At 36.7% G+C, this 20,916-nt stretch overlaps 1 protein-coding gene across 2 annotated transcripts; it reads left to right on the forward strand.

Moving 5' to 3' along the window:
- The first annotated feature begins 10,690 nt into the window (after positions 1–10,690).
- On the forward strand, positions 10,691–20,073 carry LOC130421469 (peroxisomal succinyl-coenzyme A thioesterase-like). Of its 2 annotated transcripts, XM_056749349.1 has the most exons (12): positions 10,840–11,700; positions 11,893–11,935; positions 13,282–13,484; positions 13,812–13,911; positions 14,080–14,270; positions 17,836–17,999; positions 18,088–18,207; positions 18,295–18,377; positions 18,612–18,705; positions 18,785–18,865; positions 19,147–19,285; positions 19,448–20,073. In XM_056749349.1, exons 2-12 carry the CDS (start codon positions 11,919–11,921, stop codon positions 19,576–19,578), a joined length of 1,323 nt encoding a protein of 440 aa, XP_056605327.1. In that variant the 5' UTR covers positions 10,840–11,700; positions 11,893–11,918; the 3' UTR covers positions 19,579–20,073. The 2 variants fall into 2 exon arrangements, with proteins under 2 accessions (XP_056605328.1, XP_056605327.1); XM_056749350.1 differs by lacking the exons at positions 10,840–11,700; positions 11,893–11,935 and adding an exon at positions 10,691–10,830.
- Positions 20,074–20,916: the final 843 nt, after the last annotated feature.

The following is a 20,916-nucleotide window of genomic DNA, read 5'->3' on the forward strand; positions in this document are numbered from 1 at the left end:
ATCATTCTGAACAGGGTAAAAAGGAGAAAGAGAAGCAAAAACCTCCTTCTATAAGAGAACGGAAAATCCTTAAATCCTGTGATACTGATTATGACACAGAAACTGATTCTGATGAATTTCAGGGAGCAAAGGCAAGACTCAGACCCTTGAGGGTTGATGTTAAAAAAGGCCAAAAGAAAACTGAAGTTTATATTCAGAAAACAATGGATGGAAACGTGTTAATGGATCATGAGATTCAGGGTCATGATGAAATCCATTACAACTACGTGCCTGCAAACGCCAAAGACGTGTTTAAATGGTTAAAGGAGGTAGCGGATGTGAGAAAAGACCTGTCAGCCGCAGATATAAGGAATGTGAAGAAACCTCTTGGTGATGTTTTGTATGATAAGGGCATGGCAAACCCTAGATCAGAGATAGAATGATGGAAAAGGCTTAAGATGTGGTGCAGAAAAGCACTACAGCAGAAGGTTGACTGGAATGAGATTAGCAGATTGAAACGAAAAGCTAATGAAAATGTTGAGGACCTTGCTGAGGCTGATGTGCATTTGATGTCGGATTCACTTTTAATGTACTGCATGACTTTGACAGGGCCTATAAAAAAGGCTCAAAACAGGTTCAGGAAGCTTGGAAAATGCACTTTAGTCACTGTAAATTAGCTTTAGCTCATACTCCCAAAAATCGAAATGAGTCCGGCGAATCGCTGTAGGATGGAGTCGTGAGAAGAACCTTGTCTTTTATTGACTTGGGGGCCACCCTCACGATGAACATAGGGGGAGGGTGATGGGTTATTAGCTTACAACAAACTACAGCTTAGTTGTTCGGTCTCTGCTTGATTTTTGCAAGGGAGTCAATAGTTAAATAGGGTCAACGCTTCAACACCGTTTGATGACATAATTTGTTTCCTCGAATGTGGAACTCCTCTGTCTCCTTTCTCTCTCCTTCAAGCAGTTTGCAGAGAGATTCAGGCCTTATCATACAGAGGACACTCTGTGGCGTCAACAACCTGCAGACCGGATAACCAGAGTTCGCCACTCTTATGTGTCTGCATTTCAAGAACAAAGCCAATTTGAACTAGGGATGCTCCGATCCACCTTTTTTGCTTCCGATACCGATTTCGATACCTGAGATTCAGTATTGGCCGATACTGAGTACCGATCCGATACCAAGGTAACATTTTTAAAGTGCACAATTACTTAATAAACTGTGTGCATTGCTGTCCATGACATCAGGCTCTGTCACGAAACGTGTGGTGATAAAGAAGAACCCAAATGCAGGCAGCGGTACGGGGTAACAAAAGATTTTAATAAACACAAAACAAAAACCCACAATGGGGTAAAATACAGGGGATAAACAAAGACAGCCAAACAGGAACGAAAAACTCACGTAGGGTAACAAACTGTAACAAAAACTCTCAGGAACAGAGTGCTGGAGCAGAAACGCTGGGACACAGCGTATGGAATAAATCCTGGTTACAGCAGTGCAGACGAGCAAAGTTTCCAAGTATGTACAAGAACAAACGAGCACAGGACAGAGAATACAAGGGCATTAAATAGGGAGATGAACAAAGGATAATTAACAATAGGCAGGTGTGGGTAATGAAACACTCAAGGGAAGCTAACGAGGAGACGAGAGGGGCGGGGCCATAGACGAGACACGAGAAGGCGCATGACAGCCAAATTCTAAGCCATGCCATGTCCTTCTCACACAAAACCCTAGACTTAGTCATGACTCCGCTGCAAGAATAAGAATAAACATGACATGATAGCGGAATCATGACAGGCTCGACTTAACATTCATTTCCTGACCCGTAAAACAAAATAACAAAAAAATGATTCACAAATTTAGTGAATTATTTATTAAACCAGCAAAATAAAACAAAATGTTCACTATCTTAAACTTGAAATTCAAAATTAAAGTGCAAATTAAGCAGCTGAATAAAACAACGGCTTCACTAGCTTGATAAACAGGTATAAATTAATGGAAACAAAATCTCTGAATAACTGTTATGTGCAAATATAATTTAAAAATCAATGCACAATAAACAATAAAGCAGCTGAAATTGAGCAAAAAAGCAATAGCTTCACTGCTTTAGATATTCAAACAGGAATCAGCTCTTTTTAATGCTTTAGTCATTAAAGCAAAGTCCACTAAACTAAGCTAAAGTTTAGTGGAAATCAAATTTAACATCCAACACCGAATGATAAATAAAACACTAGCTTCTCTAGCTTGGTAAAACTGCACATGTAAAAATAAACGGAAAAAGATATAATAGTTTAGTCGGTGCAAATAGAAATTCAAAATCAAATTATCCCCAAAACTCAGCGCATTGACATCTTTATTTTTTTCCGTATACGTGTTTGCAGACTTTTTGGTACAGTTCAGGTCTCGGTAAAATATTTACGCTTCACCATGTCGTACCGCGGCTCCAGCTGGTTTATAAGGAGTCTGAAGCCATTGTTCGCAACGACGGACAGCGGTTGCAAATCCATAACAATGAAATTCAGTATGCTTTCAGTGATTTTCGCTGCTTTCACACTACTAGATGAAAATTTCTGATTTCTTTCCGCTGTCTCCTCCAAAGTTATCTGCTTCGTACCGTCTCGTTTTAGTTTCTTCAGCTTATTGAACTCGGCGTGCTTAAATTAGTAGTATTATAATGAACAGCTTTATCACCACCCCTCGGAACATTTACTTCGCGTGTATTGCAACCAGCGGTGTAACTTGTTGGCGTAGCTGTTCTAAAATAAATCTAAATGGCAGATATTTTTTGTCGCCCCATGCTGTTCGCTGCTCAATGTAAGCTATGTTCGCTTGTTCACGCGCCCTACGTACAGAGCACGTTGCTAGCGTATGATGTCACACGCTTCTCAAAGCACAGCCACGAGAGTTTAAGCGCCGGTGTCTCCAGGAACTTTTACATGGCCTAGCAGAAATTTTATGTCAGCTAGATCGGGTATCGGTGCAATTTGTCACCGATACCCGATCTAGAATTTTATTCAGTATCGACGCCGATTTCCAATACAAATATCGGATGGGAGCATCCCTAATTTGAACTTCACAGACCACTGTTAGACACTCTGAGACTGCTGTCATATGACAATGCTGTATTGACTGTAGGTTTTACTTCAACTCAAGCTGACCAATGGGTACAACATCCTGAAATAAAACCAAGTTGGACTTTAACTGTGTACACTCAATATTTGTTTTGGCCTTCAATTAATCCAGATACAGGGATTTTGACATTTAAATCACATAACTGTCATACACAATTTAAAGCCGAATCTAGATCAAAGGTTTTAAAAATGGATGATTTTTAATTATCACACTGAAGGATATGAACCAAATTAAAATGGCAGGGATTTTGTTCTTTGTGTTGGTTTTCCTACCAAGCATTAGTCCAAATTCTGTCTATTATTCAGAGCTAGAAGTTCAGACTGAAGTCAATTCAGCAATGACTTTGGCTAACGTCTATGCCAGAACTATAAATGCATCTGAATGCTGGGTATGTCAATATCTTCCACAAGCTGCTACTTCATGGCAATTGCAAGTTTATCCATTACTATTACCTGATCTGATGACATGGGCGAAATAGGTGAGATTTTGGCAAATTTAGTACAAAAAACACCTATTCCTCAATCCATCTGTTGTGCTCCAATTGGAGACCCGAAAACCTATGATAAATCAAAAACTTTATCGGCTCATTTGTTGCAAATGTATCAAATGTAAAATCTGAGGGCATTTCCTTCTGGTGTTTTGAAAGGAATACAGGAAGTCAAGCTTCTAAATGTAATATGACATTTATCACAAATTCAGCACTCATTGCTCCTAATGGCACACACTTTGTTTGTGGTAACAAAGCTTATCCGTTCCTTCCTAAGGGATGGAGAGGAAGGTGTTATTTGGCTTATGTTTTACCAGCAGTTCGAGTAGTGTCAGAAGATTATGTTAGACATCATTTAATCCTGACACGTACTAGGCGTTCCCTTTCCAAGGTTGAAAAGTGGTTAGGGCGATTTGTACCATTCCTCGGAGTGACTGATCTACAAACTGAAGCACAGGCATTACAGGAAGCTTTTGAGAAAACAGCAAACAGTACTCTTCAGTCTATCACCAACATCTCTGTTAAAATGTATGCAATGAGAAAAGTTGTTCTACAAAATCCAATGGCTTTAGATATAATGTTAGCCTCTCAGGGAGGAGCCTGTAAAATAATTGGTACTGAGTGTTGTTCTTTCATTCCAGACAATTCTGAGGAAGTAGTCCACAATCTAGCTCAAGTTCTGCATGAACAGGTTGCTAAAATCAACAAAGATCATGGTATGTTCTCATCTGAGTGGGATACACGGTTCGGATCAATATTAGGACCAATCTGGAATCATTTGAAAGCATTTGTAACAATTGTAGTGTCAGGGGTGTTAATCATCTTGCTCTTGTACATTACTTTGAAGTTGTTTATTTGTTTTGTCAAAAGTACAATGCTGGTCAGACGACAGCACATTGAGACTAGACACACCCCCTTTTCTCATGCTAGTAAGCGGTATGGAAGAGAAAATGACCTGTCCATTTAAAGGGCATGGAGAAGGGAAAAGTATGGCCTGATCAACCAAACTTTTTGTTTTTGTTGGTTTGTCATGATTATTGGAGGTTGCTTGCTTTTAATCATTAAGATATATAATCATACATAATCTAATTATTTCATATATGATTAAGAGGGGGGAATGATAGATCTGGATAGAAACATACACTTGTTTCTTGTTTATTTCATTTTATTATTCTATTTCATTTATCACATTTATTACAATATTCATCATATGTATTCATTCCTTTATTTTATTATTCACTTCTATTCATATTATTTGCTGCTTAATTTCCTGTTGTTTAACCTCATTGGGAGATGTATTTTGTCTTATGCTGATATGAGTATCCGTTGGTCTCCATCTCAAGGTCCATAATAATGTCATGAGACAATGTTTTGATACTGTAATCTTGAATGGTTAAAAACACATATTGAATCTGTTTCTAGTCAGACGAAGTTAGGCAGAGCTTGACTGAGCATCAACGCACAACTGAGATTATTCAATAAATCATTTGTCTGTCTATTTAACATCACTTCGTCTCCTGCCTGCTGTTCTTCCCTTCAGCTCTATATCTCCCTGTTGCTTGGGTTTAAGGATTGACTCACAACGGAGTTGATATCTACAGGTGTAATTTGTTCCTGACGGAGAGAGATCTAGTGAAACTGGACTCAAAGTTTAGATCTATAAGATCTACAAGCCATATCTTATAGTTGGATCTATCAGTTAATTAATGTGGTGTTTCTTTTTATGTGACAAAAACTGTTTTACAAAATACATAACTATGAAGTTTTCACAGATAAAATGTGCAACACTACGTTTTACTACAAAATTATGTACACTCTAAAAAATGCTGGGTTATTTCTGTAAACACATTTTTGGGTTAATAGTGCTGGGTCATAATTTTGGGTTGTTTGAGGTACTGTAAACACACAGTTGGGTTGCTCATGCTGGGTCAAATAAGCTGTAGGGGTTCTTTCACCACTGAACAGCTGGGTTGGGTTATTTTGACCCAACCGGTTTGTTCATTTTTCCACTTCATCGAACCTTCTGGATCCTTCACGCGTCTCATTGTCAGACGGCAACGCACATCACATCAAGCTGATTTTTTAAGGTAAATAAATATGATAATATGATTATTTTTAATAACTTGTGGTAAGTGCACACTGATTTTACGGTTTAATGCAGTATTTGATCTGTCGCTGTGGGGAGGAAGTGTTTTATTCTGTGATTGATTATCGTTAAGTAATTTAGCAGCTTAGCATGCTATTTTTTTTGACAAAAAAAGGCCTAAGCAATCGCTTTATCCTTATGTTATATATATATATGTGTGTGTACATGTGCATATTTTTACTTTAAAAGGTTTTTATCCTTCACGTTAAATCCTCATGGAAATGTATTAACTAGCCTTAGGTCAGAAATACACGGTATAGTTCGGTTACTGTTTGCCTACTGTATGGCTTTGTAATGTTTAGTCAGAATTAGATAATTTCATACAAAACTTAATCTAAGGGGATATTTTTTTCAAGTGTCTGCGACGTGCCGGATCCAACCAACTAGCAATAATTTAAAATTTAGCATTTTCGTGCTTTTTTCCCTCAGGTAACGTTACCGTTAGCTGCATTAGCTAAAAGCTTAGCCTCTTAATCTCACTGATTATTACAATTAATGACAAAAATAATGTTTGGAAAATGAAACAGAAATTTCCTTCTGACACATGACAGCAAACGATAGAAATAACTGACTTTTATTCCATTTTCCAGCTCGTAAAAATACTAGTGTTCTAATAGTTTTGGCCATCACTGTGTGATATATGTATATCCTCAGAAGTAAATGATATACAGTGTGAATGTAGTAAAATACTAAAAGTGAAGTTTGAAATATTCTTCTAAAATAAGCATTTTATAAGGCCTCTGTGTTTGTTCATTAAATGCATTTTACTTGCAAAATGCAGAGAACAGTGATGTATTCTGCACATTTTGTGCCTTGTGGACGAGGCAGCAACGACATCCCAGACCTTCACCATTGTTTCGGGACATGCCATTGAAACTGACTTGTTGCTGAGTTGATCTGTTTCAAGTCCTTTTTTTTTGCTTGATGTTAACTAAGCAGTCTCTTCCTACTTAGAAATTTCTCCAGCATGCAGTTTATCGTATTGATGGACATGAGTCTTACTGTGGGAAGTTTTTGAGGACAACAGTTTTTTCTGGACACTTGTAACATGCTTTAAGTTGTCACATGTATTGTCTGTTGTTTGGAGTCTTTGTTTTGCTTAGTTTTGATGGCACACTGTTTGGACTGATTCTCATGTGCCAATAATATATTTTTGACTGTTCTAATGCTGCAATGTTGATATATAGAATAGGAATCTAGAGTGCCTAATTCACCCAGTTTTGTGTTTTTAAAGAAACTGATCTACAAAAACTTGTTTTTATGTGTCTGTCGGTGTTGGATGAAATGTATGATAATTGGACCCATTCAATAAATGTAAAGAAATAAATTTAATTTGTTTTGTGTAATTGTATTACAGAAAAATTATAATAATTGTACATTCCCTTGAGATTATATATTTTTATTGGTAAATATAAAAGTAGCAAGGCAATGAGACAACATATAACCCAATGTTTAGGTTATGTTAACCCAGAAACACAGTTAACCCGACCCACTAGTTGGGTCAAACAAACAACCCAGCATTTTGGGTCAAATGGTTCAACCCAGCACTTGGGTCAAAATAACCCAGCGCGTGTTCTGTCCCATAGTTACCCAGCAGCTGGGTTAAGGTTGGGTTATTTCTAACCCAGCAATTCTTAGTGTGTAATATCTAATTACATAGTCAAGACAGATTTATTTTAATAGCGCTTTATCACTTTAAAAGCAGCTGTACCCCAAAAAACAAAAGAAATACACGTGTTAGCCAAATATAGAATAAATAAAGATAAAGCGTAACCTTTAATAGCAGGAGTATAACTTACACTGGAAAACATTCCGCAACATCTCGCGAAGCCCGATCAAAAAGTCTCATGATTTATATCCAGAACGCGATGCATGATGGGATAAACTTAGCCCTTTTGCCATTTCCTGGAACAGGGTTTGAAATCCGTGTGTGTCAAGTATATTAGCCCAATCAGTAGCAAATGTATATAACCCACGCGTTATTAAAGAGACAGCTCGCACAATGGGTCCAAGTAAAGTCGTTTAAATGTGTCTGCTATACAGCTCGTTATACGCAACAATTGAAAATATTAGAGGATGTGTATTTTGCAGGTATTCAATACGAATTTATACCTATTTCATCAGACTTCGAAGATTCTTCAAAAAGCACAAAAAGATTGGCCTTCCGCTGAAAAAAACTTTTTGCAACGTTTTGTCGGGGCTGAACGCTCGGAAGCGGTATTCAAGATAGTGTGGGTTTATTGTGTGTTAAGGTCACTGCACTTTTGCCTTTTTAAGTCACTGGACAGACTTGCGCTATTACTTCCTGTCGCGTGCACGCGCTCTTCAATTCATAAAACTCCTCCTTTGTTACTAATAAAACATAACTTACCAGTAGGTGTGTCGCTAGCGCAGCCAGAGTTTCGCCTCTTGGAATGTATGCACGTCACGTTCCCGCCGGGACACGCCCCCCTTGAGCGCCAATTAACCGGGACTAAAACACGAAGTTTTTGCTGAAATTACAAACAGCTGAATTCGACTGTGACCCTTACGACTTCCCTATGACTAACAAAGGAATCAAGTGTTCCTGGACACTGAAATGTAGCATGGAATTGCGTTTCTTTATATTGAAAGCACTCATTTTGCTGAATGTTTTGCCCCTCGTGTGGGCGCACTCTGGCGTGCTCACGTGGTAAAGTGACGACACGTCCGTACCCTCTATACTCTTTGGTACCCTCTTCCGGTTCTGATCTGGCAATGTCGATTGTCGCTACCCGATCCGTCCCGGAAACACGATTTGTTCCGCGCATGCGCGAAAGTGTCTGTTAGTGGCGATGTTGGAGAGTACAAAAATGGTTCACAGCGCTATGGATTCGTTTGTGTTTTATGAACGACTTCAGAAATTTCTCTAGTCAGTCCTTCAGAGCGTCGTTAGGTTGACTGAGTGGGTTGGTGGGGTTTGGGTGGTTGTTTGGAATAACCAAATGTGTAAATAAATCTAATAAATACATAAATAACTTTTTCTGTGTGTTTCTTAAATGCAGACATTTGTTAAAATATTAGAAAAGTAAGGTCAATGCCCTGTTCCTTAATCAGCAATTTAAGTAAATGAATAGATGTTTGATTGTGTGACTGAGAGAGGCTGGGTGGGAGGTTGAGATTTAGTGAATGACTAAAGAAAATAAGGAACAAATGTAAAAATAAATTGGATGAATTCTGAAAATCCTGCTTTTCAAGGGCAACCATGTAAGGATTTCAATAATCTAATTAGGTTATCAATTTGTGCCACATATTAACCTTGACATATTTTGCCAAAAAAAGGTTTTAAGAGAATCACTAATAAACATATTCATTTTAAGTTTTATAGTTTTTCTATAAATAAAGAAGTATTTTTATATATAAAAATCAGTTTCTCACTCCAGACATATAATATTTTGTCATATTGTATTTTCTTGGAATCAAAAAATATAATAAAAAGAAACATAAAGATTATTAGAGAAAAACTACTTTTCACTCTTTACAGGACTCCTTGTGTATCCCTCCGTCCGTTTCACCAAACCATTATCATTTGTAATATGTTTGATGTCTTTTGATGTTAATTGCTCTTTTTTTATACAGAGTTTATTTAAAAAAATATTTCCGGTATGGACAAAACTCTTTTATATAAAACTGCCGTAAATTTTTTCGAACAGAAGTAGATGGAGTTTCACGCATGCGCGGAACAAATCGTGTTTTCCGTAAATTATTTCGGCCGGAAGTAGACGCACTTTCGCGCATGCGCGGAACAAATCGTGTTTCCGGGACGGATCGGGTAGCGATGTTCGTCCGGAAACACGATTTGTTCCGCGCATGCGCGAAAGTGCGTCTACTTCCGGCCGAAACAATTTCCTACACTACCCATTGTAAGAGCGGAAAATAGTATTTTTTTATTCATTTTGATAATTTTTTATTTTATGTTTAAATACCAATGAAAATTCATAATAAAAAAATAATATGTTTAATGCATGAGAATTTTATTTTTATTTCTATATTTTTTATATATATATATATATAAAAAAACGAATAAACAATAGTTTTGAAATGTGATTATCTTTTTTTGGCAAAATATGTCATGTTTAATATGTGGCACAAATTGTTACACCAATTGAAAAATAAAAAATATCTAACTTAATTGTTTAAATTTGTCAGACACCATTTAGTAAAGTGTGTGTTTTATTTTGAAGTTATGCTGTTCATATTTTAACGTACTTTAACAAATGTCTGTATTTAAGAAACACACAGAATTTCAAATTATTTATTTTATACATTTGCTTCTTCGCTTCTTTAGTTTCACTCACTCCCTCACTACCTCTCTCCATCCTTGCCTCCCTTAGACACAAACTCATTCATCTATTCATATACTTAAATTGCTGGTTGATGAGATGTCATTGACCTTTAGGCCTTGTTTATCAATACAGATAAACTAACAAAATCTAACTTAATCTAACTATTAAATTCGATTTTTTTAAATTATTCAATTGGGGTAACAATTTGTGCCACATATTAGCCGTGACATATTTTGCCAAAAAAAGAGAATAACTAATAAAAAGTATTGTATATTCGTTTGTCTATATATATAAAAAAACATAAATAAAAAATATTTCTCATGGATGACACATATCATTTTTTTATAATGTATTTTCAATGATATTAAAACATAAAATAAAAAAAGTATCAAAATTTATTTATTTTATTTTCCGCTCTTTAAAGGGTAGTGTAGCCTATCCCTGGTTCAGCAAATTTGTCCAAATCATTACAAATTGCAATTTGTTTAATGTCTTTTGATGTGCAGAGTAATAAAGAGTTTATTAAAAAAAATATTTCCAATATGGAACGAGTTGTGTCAAACTGCTTTTTGTTTTTTAATACTGCCGTAAATTGTTTCGGCCGGAAGTAGACGCACCTTCGCGAATGCGCGGAACAAATCGTGTTTCCGGGACGGATCGGGTTCTAGCGACGAACACTGCATGCATGCTTGCCTGGCGTGTGTGGACATACAGAAACTGGACTGGAGCACGAGTAAACATTGATTGGAATGACATTCTATTTAACATATGACATTACGGTATACATCTTCTTATCGTGTTTACATGTAACTTGTAAAATAAGGCGAAAAAAAAATACACTAACCCTTTCTCTCAACCGGTAGTGGTCTAGCTTTTGTTGAAACCAGTCACTTTGTATTGCCACCTAATGTATTATGGCTCCTGTATGAACTATCGCTTATTGCTCCTAAACTCTTTGTAAGTCGCTTTGGATAAAAGCGTCTGCTAAATGTCTAAATGTAATTCCCTTTCTTTTTGCACAGAAAAGATGAACTTGTATACATACATTATGTATCTTATATACATTTAGCATTTTTTTTTTGTATTTTCACGGTCCATTTCAAAGTCCTTATAGCCAAACGTGACTATCTGTGGAGCTCGACTGTTATCTGCCATTGTAACGGCTAAAGGGTTTCAAGCCGCCAGGCGCATGAGCAGTTTCCTCTCTATCGCAACTGCTCTGCAGTAATTGGCCGTTACACCTTGTTTGGCGCGGTTTGAGTTGAGCTGCGTTAAAGGCACAGGCGCTGTAGTGCTGCTGAGTCACAATAATTATTTTAACTAATTTCATTACTTTACTTTACTTTATTAAAAGTTCGAGTCATTGTCGAGTCTTGCATTTAAAGTCAAGTCTCAAGTCACTTGCTCTCAAGTCAAAGTCAAGTCATTTTCGTACTTCAATCAAGCAAGTCACAAGTCATGTGACTCGAGTCTCCCACCTCTGGCTCTAAATGACCTTTGGTGCTGTAACTCACAAATACTCACTGTGTCAAAGGTAGTATTTCGTCACTTGCACTATACATTTGCAAGATTTGTTCGGATATCCTGAACTTCTAATGACTATCAAGATATCGAGTTTTCATCCGCATGCCCTATTAAATATTATAAAGGTAAGCTTTCAATTAGATTTTTGTTATGTAGTATTAACTATTCCTAGTTCGGTCTGTAATAACCATATAGACCAGTTTTACAAATATGATTTTGTTGTTTAATGCTATTCTGGACATTCTACTCTAACAACATTTATGCGTGCAGCTGAAGCCTATAACTTGCCATCTCTTTTTTTATTTGTTTTTTTCTAGATACTTTTTAAATTAGTTACTTCATCATGTTGATTCCAGCAAGGTAAGGATATTTTATGGGCAAGACTCCCCTACAAAATGACTTTGGTCACCATATAGTTTCTACACATACTGGATTTACTTATAAGATAACACTGCAAGTGTCACCTTCTTATGGAGATATCCAGAATTGAGAGCCTTGCATGCCTGTCCAATTAAAAGAGGGTTTCTCCCAAAAATAAATATTCCCTTATAATATAGTCACCCTAATCCATATAACGTTATTAACATCTTTATTCAGAGGAACAAATTGCTGTCATGTTGTTATTCGAGCGGTACTGAAAATGTATTTAACTCCAAACACAACATATTCATCCAGCATTAAAGTCCCAGTGAAAGTAAAAATGAACTTTCATGGATGAATGAATAATTTTTTTTCATGAAATATTGCTGCGTTTATAGTAAAATAGCTTATTAAAGTGGGTCATTTTCTTTTTAATATTCATGAGCCATCATAATCTTCAGTTAAAATCTGATAATACACTTCTCATTGCGCAAGCCACGGCAACTAATTTTCTCCATTGAAATTAATTTTCACTCGGAAATGTGTCAGAATACGAAAGTTAAAACTATCACAACTTCCGGTTCACAGGGACTAAGTAATCCTAACCCCTCTAGTGGTTTAGTAAATTTTCTCTGAAAACGGCTAATATTTTGAGCATATTTAGCTTAACTAAAATGTATAAATAAACGGATCCAACTGCTAAATTCAAATATGCTGCTGGCACGTCGTGGATTTAAAATCTCATTGGTTCTCGAGTGTCTTATTAAAAGTTGTCATATACGTGTTTTGTCAAAACCAACTGCAAAGATGTGTTATGAAGTTTTAAACGCTGAAGTCTTTAAACAACAACAATTTTTTTTTAATTAAAAACTTGCACAATTATTAAAATATATATAGTCCTGTTGTAATTCAATGGAGAGAAAAAAAAGGAGACTTCACTATGCTGCAAGAAAGGTGTTGGCTTTCTACTTGTGATACTTTAACATCATCATGGAAGTAAACAGTCTTGTCCGAGCACTTTTGGTCCCATCTTAATGGCAGCCTCTTGGTCAAGAGTCTGCACATTGGTGATGTAATGTTGCATAGACTTTTAGGTTAAAGTTTCTTGAAGTTTTCTTTAGTGCAGGAGAAGCGATAGGGTACATTGACTCATAGTATCTGAGTCAATGTACATATCTGGCACTGTTTTTTAACTTGACGTACACATGCTTGCTTTACTCAATGCAAGGGTGCAAGTGCACATCCTGACCCCTCAAACTATAGTAAATAAAACAGTGAAAAAAACTTACAATTTTAAACTTTTAAAAACATTTAAACAATTTTTTATCTCTTAATAATAACTATAGGACTGTGAACATTGAGATGGGGAAAAGTCCGTTGCTGTCTGTTCAGCCCAGTCGATGTCTGGTGGACGAGAGGTTTCAGATTGTCATAGATAATTTATTGCCAAACCAGGAGGTAACGCTGCACTCTTTACATCAATCTGAGGACAAGGACTTCTGGGAGGCGTTTGGACATTATATCAGTGATGAATATGGAACAGTGACAGGTGCTTAGTACAATCGGATGAATGACCCACACCAACTGTTAAATAATTTGATATGAGAAGAAGAATACTTTTATTGACGGTATAAGAAACTTTACAGTATATAAGAATATAAGGTAGGGGGGATATAAGGAACATTTTTGGTGTTGTGTACAACACAAAGTAATTAAGTGTAAACCTATGGTAAAAATATATAATAAAGATCTATAGTTAAGATAAAGTTGAATGAAAAAAATGGATAATGTCGCATTTATAAAATGTATAATTTTTTAACTTTGAATGCAAACTGTAGTCACTCATTCTATTGTGTTACTGTTGTATGAAATTTAGTGGCCAAAGATGAATGTTTGGGGGGCACTTATGAAGGGGCAGAGCCAATGGGTTTGCTATGGAGCATGAGGCCTGTACCGGGAAGTCGAAGTGGACTCAGGTAACTCAGACTTTCAAAATGTGAAGATTCTCACACAGTTCAAATCTATTCCCTTAGAAACATGAACTATAAAACTATAATGATGAGACCTGATTGTTGTGGCCTGCATTTGTCTTTTTTTTCGACTATCTTTACATAAAATCTTACTTTGCAATCTCTTTGTTCAAGGTTACGCAAGATGGATGTACTTTCACCGATGGTAGTTCATATTTCAGTATATAGAGGTCATTTGTCTCAAGGCTTCGCCAAGCAAACAGCATTGGCAACCAGTGTCACAGAGCGCTGGTACATGGCACCAGGTGTGCAGAGGGTGAATGTCAGAGAAAAAGGAGTACGGGGAACATTATTCCTTCCTCCAGGTAAAGAAACACACATTTGAACTCTATGAACGTGCACATAATACTTGACCTGGAAAAAATAAGTGTTTATTAAGACTTCATGTCACAGCATTTTGAAACGATTTGTTTCATTAATTGATGTTTGCATATTAAACAATGTTACATACCGTTTAGGTGTTTTAAACACTTAAATACATTTTAGATAATCCCAAAACGAAACCCAAACACAATTTAACGCAATACAACACGGACATGTCATAATTTCAATTAATATAAACATGTGACATTTAAATGTTGGCTAACAACACTGTATGTTCTCTCTAAGGGATTTTACTCTAGAAATAATGCTTACACTAGGGATGCACCGATATGTGCATTTTTAACCAAAACACACGCAGATATCCAATATACTGGTCGATATACAGTACTTAAATGTAATATGGTTCAATAAAAGGAAGGAAGGAGACGAGAACCAGCAAACATTTAATAAAATAACAACAAAGTAAAATGAGAGCCGGCATCCCCTCTCGGACGACTGCCGGCGAATAACACAAACCACAACTAAAAGCCAGGCCAGGTCCTCTCTAATTGACGGTCCGGTCGCTCGTCCTCTTATGCTCCCGATCTCCTCCGCGATATGAGACCGGTGCGCATACAGCTGACGCTCATTATCACTTACTCACCGGCCTCGACTCACTGTCTCGTCCCGCCTACTTCACTTCACTAAATAATAATATACATTTTTCTTAGCCTGAAACAAGGTAGCCGCTTTTCCTTTTAAAACCATAATTACAGTAAACACGATAACAATTAGTTCTCTTTTTTCCTGAAAGTCGTTTACCAAGCCTACTTTAAACTTTACATAAGATTCTTGAACTTTTAAACTTTTCTGGCATAATTTAATAAATAATATTATAGATATAATAATATTATAGTTATACCCAGAAAAGTGTTCTCAATAGCCACAGGTCCAAAATGTCTCAGGGCAGAAATCCTTCAGACGGCAGTCTGTTTCAAATAAAATGCTTTTGTTCCTATAATTTTTTAATTCATTTTTCATACATATCTATGTACCTACATCAACAATGTTTTACTTAATGGATGATCATGACTGAAAGACATACTGTACCGTATTTTAACTATGAGCGATGTGCACCAGAAGTGGTTCAACAAGAATAAATTTATAATTGATCAAATTTAATATGTCGGCCTGACTTTATTATCGGGCCGATACGGTCACATTAAAAACCACCATTTAACGCCAAAAACCGATATGGCCGATAATGTATTGTGCATCCCTAGCTCAGACATGGTTCATTTGCCTCTTAGGGTTAACACATAGCTGTTTATTTTAAAGGCTTAGTTAATGCAAAAATGTGACAGTGTCTGTAAAAGCAGGATAAAAACAAGGCTGAGAAACAAACTAAAATTGAATCTATTATTTGATGTTAGTCTTGACCTGGTGCTCTCTCTCCTGAACTGTGATGCAGTTTTAGGAAGTTTGCTTTTAAATAATGTATGACGGCCAAAACAAATTGATATCAACAACACAAAAGTACAAAAAACATCTTTTTGATATAGGGGGTGTTAACGGCATGAGAGTAAGTAAATAAAAACATTTTTATTTTCGGGTAAACTACTGCTAATTAAATAAATGCATTAGTTCTGTTACAATTGTAGCTGAAACCTGGTGAAACCAAATATATAGTAGATGTCTGGGGGAAAAAATTACAGAACGCGTGGGTATTTAACAGGATTAAAAACAAGGGAAAAACCAACACGTGACAAATTATCTTCTGGACTGTATCTGTAACAAAGTTGATCAGTTTGGCTAGCAGCTAATAATATAACTATTTATATTTTATTATTATATTAATTGAAATGAATGAATATTTTATTGTACAACAATTGATAAACAATTTGTTGAATGGTTTGTTTAACTTTGCCACAGTTCTTCTACTGTTAACCCAAATTAAAACTGGCTAGACATACTTTTAACTTGCTAGCTAATGTAATTTACTTGTTATTTCTTTTGTTTGTCATCAGAAATAATCTGCAGGCACTAGGGATGTAAGGATTCACCGTAAACTGGTTATTATATTTGACATTCAAGTTGGTTGAGGTGTTAAATGAATCGCAATAAATGAACAGCAGGGGCTTCTGTGTTTACTGCAAACTTAAACGTGGATGTGCTGATCAAAGTAAATCACAGACAAACTCTTGGTTTGTTTATGTTAAAGAGACTTTGTATTATTCATTTTTTTATTTGATTTGTCCTCCCGTCCGGGTTCGAGGCCGCGGGGCTCCCTTCCGGGTTCGAGGCCACCGGGCTCCCTTTCGGGTGAGGCCTTCGGGCTTCCCTCTGGGGTCGTGGCTGACGGAATCCCGTTCCTACCACAGATCCCCGCCGGCACTTCCACCGGCATTCTAGTCCAGTGCGACCGGCATCCAGTCCGGTGCAGCTGTTATCAAGTCCAGCATCCCCAGTTGTGCCGTTGTGTTTCCTAGCTTGGACTCCCCCCTTGGACTTTTGTGCTGCCCCCTTGGACTCTTGAATCGCCTTATCATTTATCGTGGTTCCCTGTTTGTTGGACAGTGTCACGGTTTGTCTTATTTGTTCCTTTAGGAGCACCAGGATGTCTCTCCTTAAAGGGGGCTTCTGTCGTGGTTCTGCCACAAGACCAAGAAAGACATATGTGAAGAGGCAGAGCCATTACAGAATCTAATTTTTTCTATAATTATGGCCTAAAATCTACAATTATGCCCCGTATGACCTTCCATACACTCTCTCCGGTCTGTCTCTGTTCCCACCCTCTCGTCTCCTCATTATTGCTTGTTTATAATTCCATGCCATGCATCTGTTTCCCACTTGATTTGTTCCCTTATTTAATGCTCCTGTGTCTTCTGTCCTGGATCATTTTGACTTGTGATGTTGTCTTTGTCACCCACCTTGTCCTGTATTGGTATGCAAATCTAGTTTAGTTGATTGTAGTCATGTCTGGTGTTGTATTTTAGTCTTGCCTAGTTTAGTGTAGTGAGTCCTTTGTATCTGTCCTGTTCCTACCTTGCTATTCTTTTGTTTTACCCCATCGTGGGTCTTTGTTATATTAAAATCCTTGTTAACCCCCTACCTGCTGTCTGCGCTTGGGTCTTCTGTCCTTGTATCTCATCACGGTCGGATGTGACCGGAAGTTGTTTATTTCTAATTTGCCTCAACTCATTTTGTGAGATAAGGGAATCCTTTCATCCCTAGCAGGCATTCTCTATTCTTTGCGGGTGTGTACGGAAGTTAAGTTTGGGCCTCAAAAGCATACATGCTCAGTAACGTTTATGTGTGTTGTTGCTATGAAACTGTCTATATACCCTAGTTTTAAATTTACACTATTTTTACCCAGTTTATATAAAGCACCATGTGTTCAGATATTCATTTTGTAGTTCTTTGCAATACAACTTTAATACATGTGATATAAATGGGTATATACATTTTATTGTGATTCAAACCAGAATGACCAAGTCATCATGCTTGTACTGTGATCCCTTTTCTTTGCTATAAATATACTTTTGCATGTCTACCCATATTCATTAGGGCCAGGACCTTACCCAGGAGTGCTGGACTTGTGGGGAGGAGGTGGTGGTTTAGTGGAGTATCGCTCAGCCCTGCTTGCATCTCATGGCTTTGCCTCGCTGGCACTAGAGTACTTGTCTCCCGACGAGCGGAGCACCGCAGATGTTGTCTTCTCATACTTTGAGGTAATTCAGATCTTCTACAGCAAAGACTCTAGATCTTTGAAGATGTGGCATTGTTATCATCTGCATTTGTCTTGTGTGATTTCTGTAGAAAGCATATCAAATCCTGCAGAATCATCCAAAGGTACAAAGAGAACGACTGGCTATGCTTGGACTATCATTTGGATCTGCAATCACACTCAGTATGGCAGCCTACTCGGAAATCATCAAGGTTTTAATTTTTACCGGAATAAACATGCATGCATTTACATTTAAGATGTAGCTTTTTGATAGTCCTGTGTCTTTATTTCTCTTGTAGCCCCAGTGCTGTATATGTATTAGTGGAAGTCATGGGATTCCTGTCTATAAATCTCTATTTGAAATCTTTGAGGAGTTTAAAAAGTAAGATGCTTAATAACTTAATACATTTACAGTCAGACTGAACCACATCTAAAGCAATATTAAAACCTTTTAAACCAAGAATTTCTGAATGTTTTAGCGCTATTAAACAACCATACTATTGGTGTCATTTGGCCAAGTTATTTCCAAAGTACATAAATCCTTTGTATAAAGCCCCACCTTTGAAAAATAATGTGTTTCCAAATAATGAACACTAATAGAAAATGTCAATTGCAGGAATATATTTAAGATACGTGTGAATGAGGTTAACCAGGTAATCCACAGAGACATGCTCTTACCGATTCCCTCAGACATGACTCTCAAAGTAGATGTGAGTAGAACATCAACATTGGTTTATTATTTTGTTTTGTGCTTCAGTGTAAAATGTCTGTTTGTTATAATGTACACAGGTTGGTAGAATAAAATGTCCACTTCTGTTGGTGAACGCTGATGATGATCAGAACTGGCCTTCGGTTGAATCTGCTGAAGATGTGAGTCGTAATAAAATATTTACAGAATGTATTTATTCTGTTCTTTTTAGATTTAATTTTACTATGTGGACATTTGGATTTTTTTCAGAAAAATAATGATGCACAAGAACATAGTATATTTAGTGTGACACAGTTCACGATCACAGTGGTGGGAATATGATTTAAATTGTATTACTGACATTGTTAATATCTTACATCTCAAAGAAGTACATTTGCCCAACATTGCCTTATTTATTATTAACTGTAAATGTTGTGATCCTACCCATGATATATGGACCAAGATGAAAGAGATGATGGGAAAAGCAGGAAATCTTCAATTGTTGGAAGTCCAGACATATCCTGGTGCGGGTCATCTGATCGAACCTCCTTACACACCTCACATCCGTGCCAGTAACTTCATCTTTCAACGCTCTGAGAAAAGTATGAATGCATCCATGATGTGATCTCCTGTTTGGTTTTTGCATTGTTTATACTGTGTATAGCTACTCGCAAATGGGTGTTCTTTAGTGGCGTATTATTTTTAGTCTCTGTTTGAATGTGAACAGCATGTTTGCATGTGTTTCTGTGTTTTTGTCATTGCAGTTGTCATGCTGTGGGGTGGACAGACGAAACCGCATGCAGACGCACAGGAGGATGCATGGAATACAATTTTAGCCTTTCTGCGTCAACACCTTTATTCCAGTTTAAATCATGTGGTTAAAGCCAGACTTTAGTTGTGTCATTACAACACTGTCAGATTTCTCTAAATGAACTTATGCATGTTAATTGTGATTTTCAGAACTATGATACTTGCATTACTGCTGTTAATACATTTTAATGTATTTATTGAGGTAATTGAAATTGATTGAAGCATTTTGCACACACTCACAAAGAATATGCATAGCATACTGCAGGACACATTTCAAAGTTAATAATACAGATGGATTATCAAATTTAGACAGTCATTTTCAGTCTTTGTATGATGAAATCGTATTATAATTGAAGCTCAACAAGTGATTTATCATGTTTAATAAAACATTAGTCTGAGAAAAGGAATGCAGACATACTGTGAGAAGTTACATCCATAAGCTGTGGTGAAAGGCTGTGTTTGCATTGCATTTCCTGCAGTAAGTGAGGTATTGATTTTGTTTCACAACTAAAGTATCTGTCTGTATTTGTCTTTTTACTTTATAATCCGTATGTCATCAATAAATGTATTTTAAAACGTTGTTATTGTATGAGTGTAATAACACTAATGAAGGAAGACTGTGTCAGGTCTCTTGGGGCACAAAATCTGTATGATGCAAAACAATAAGAAATTAAGAAGAGGGATTTTGAAACATTGTGCCAATGTAATAAAACTAATCTCACTTTTTATAGCTGTGCAATAATTTTTATGAAACCTTTATTGTATATATATACAATAACCTAGACCACTTTCATATTTAGTAAACCGACATCTATCTATAATGTATAAATTAATAGATATGAATGCATGATAGAACCAGAGGGCGCCGGCAACAGAGAAATGTTCAGTTAAGATGAGGGAGACAAGGATATCAACCTAAACGTGTGTGCTCGTGTGTATGTTTAAATACATTATACATGTAAAAAAAAATCCTCCCCAGATAAAACTCTGCTATAAATGTAGTCAACGCAGTGTACACAATGTGCTAATATATTTAGCCAAAAATATGCAAATATAGTTGCTGTTATCTGGCTCGCTAAAATCCATCTAAATAGATTGACAGCACGGATTTGTTTGGAACTAAGGAGGGCTCCATGAACCACGTGACCACACGGCTACGAGATCGAGTGTCGAAACTCTTATTTTCAATAGATCTGGACATAACTGTGCATGTTTTTCAGGATAAACATTTGTGAAATAGGCTATCGGGTGCTTGCTTTTGCCATGTCCCCACACAATTGTGAACAATTAAAATCTCACATCAAACCGCTTTTAGAAGTTCCAATTCATAAAAAGTGAGTTAAACATGCTGTGACTAAATACTAGGGCACAACAGACGTCGCTGACACATTCTTCATAATTTAGACGCATCATGGGTCCTCGG

This window comes from Triplophysa dalaica, chromosome 5 (genome assembly GCF_015846415.1).
Source record: "Triplophysa dalaica isolate WHDGS20190420 chromosome 5, ASM1584641v1, whole genome shotgun sequence".
Taxonomy (NCBI): Eukaryota; Metazoa; Chordata; class Actinopteri; order Cypriniformes; family Nemacheilidae; genus Triplophysa; species Triplophysa dalaica.

What these genes read in the sequence shown, in the direction of transcription:
- LOC130421469 (XM_056749349.1), top strand. An exon ending in TGAATATGGAACAGTGACAG is followed by an intron (nt 13,485 to 13,811) that starts GTGCTTAGTACA and finishes TATGAAATTTAG; the next exon opens with TGGCCAAAGATGAATGTTTG. An exon ending in ATCTTTGAGGAGTTTAAAAA is followed by an intron (nt 18,378 to 18,611) that starts GTAAGATGCTTA and finishes TGTCAATTGCAG; the next exon opens with GAATATATTTAAGATACGTG.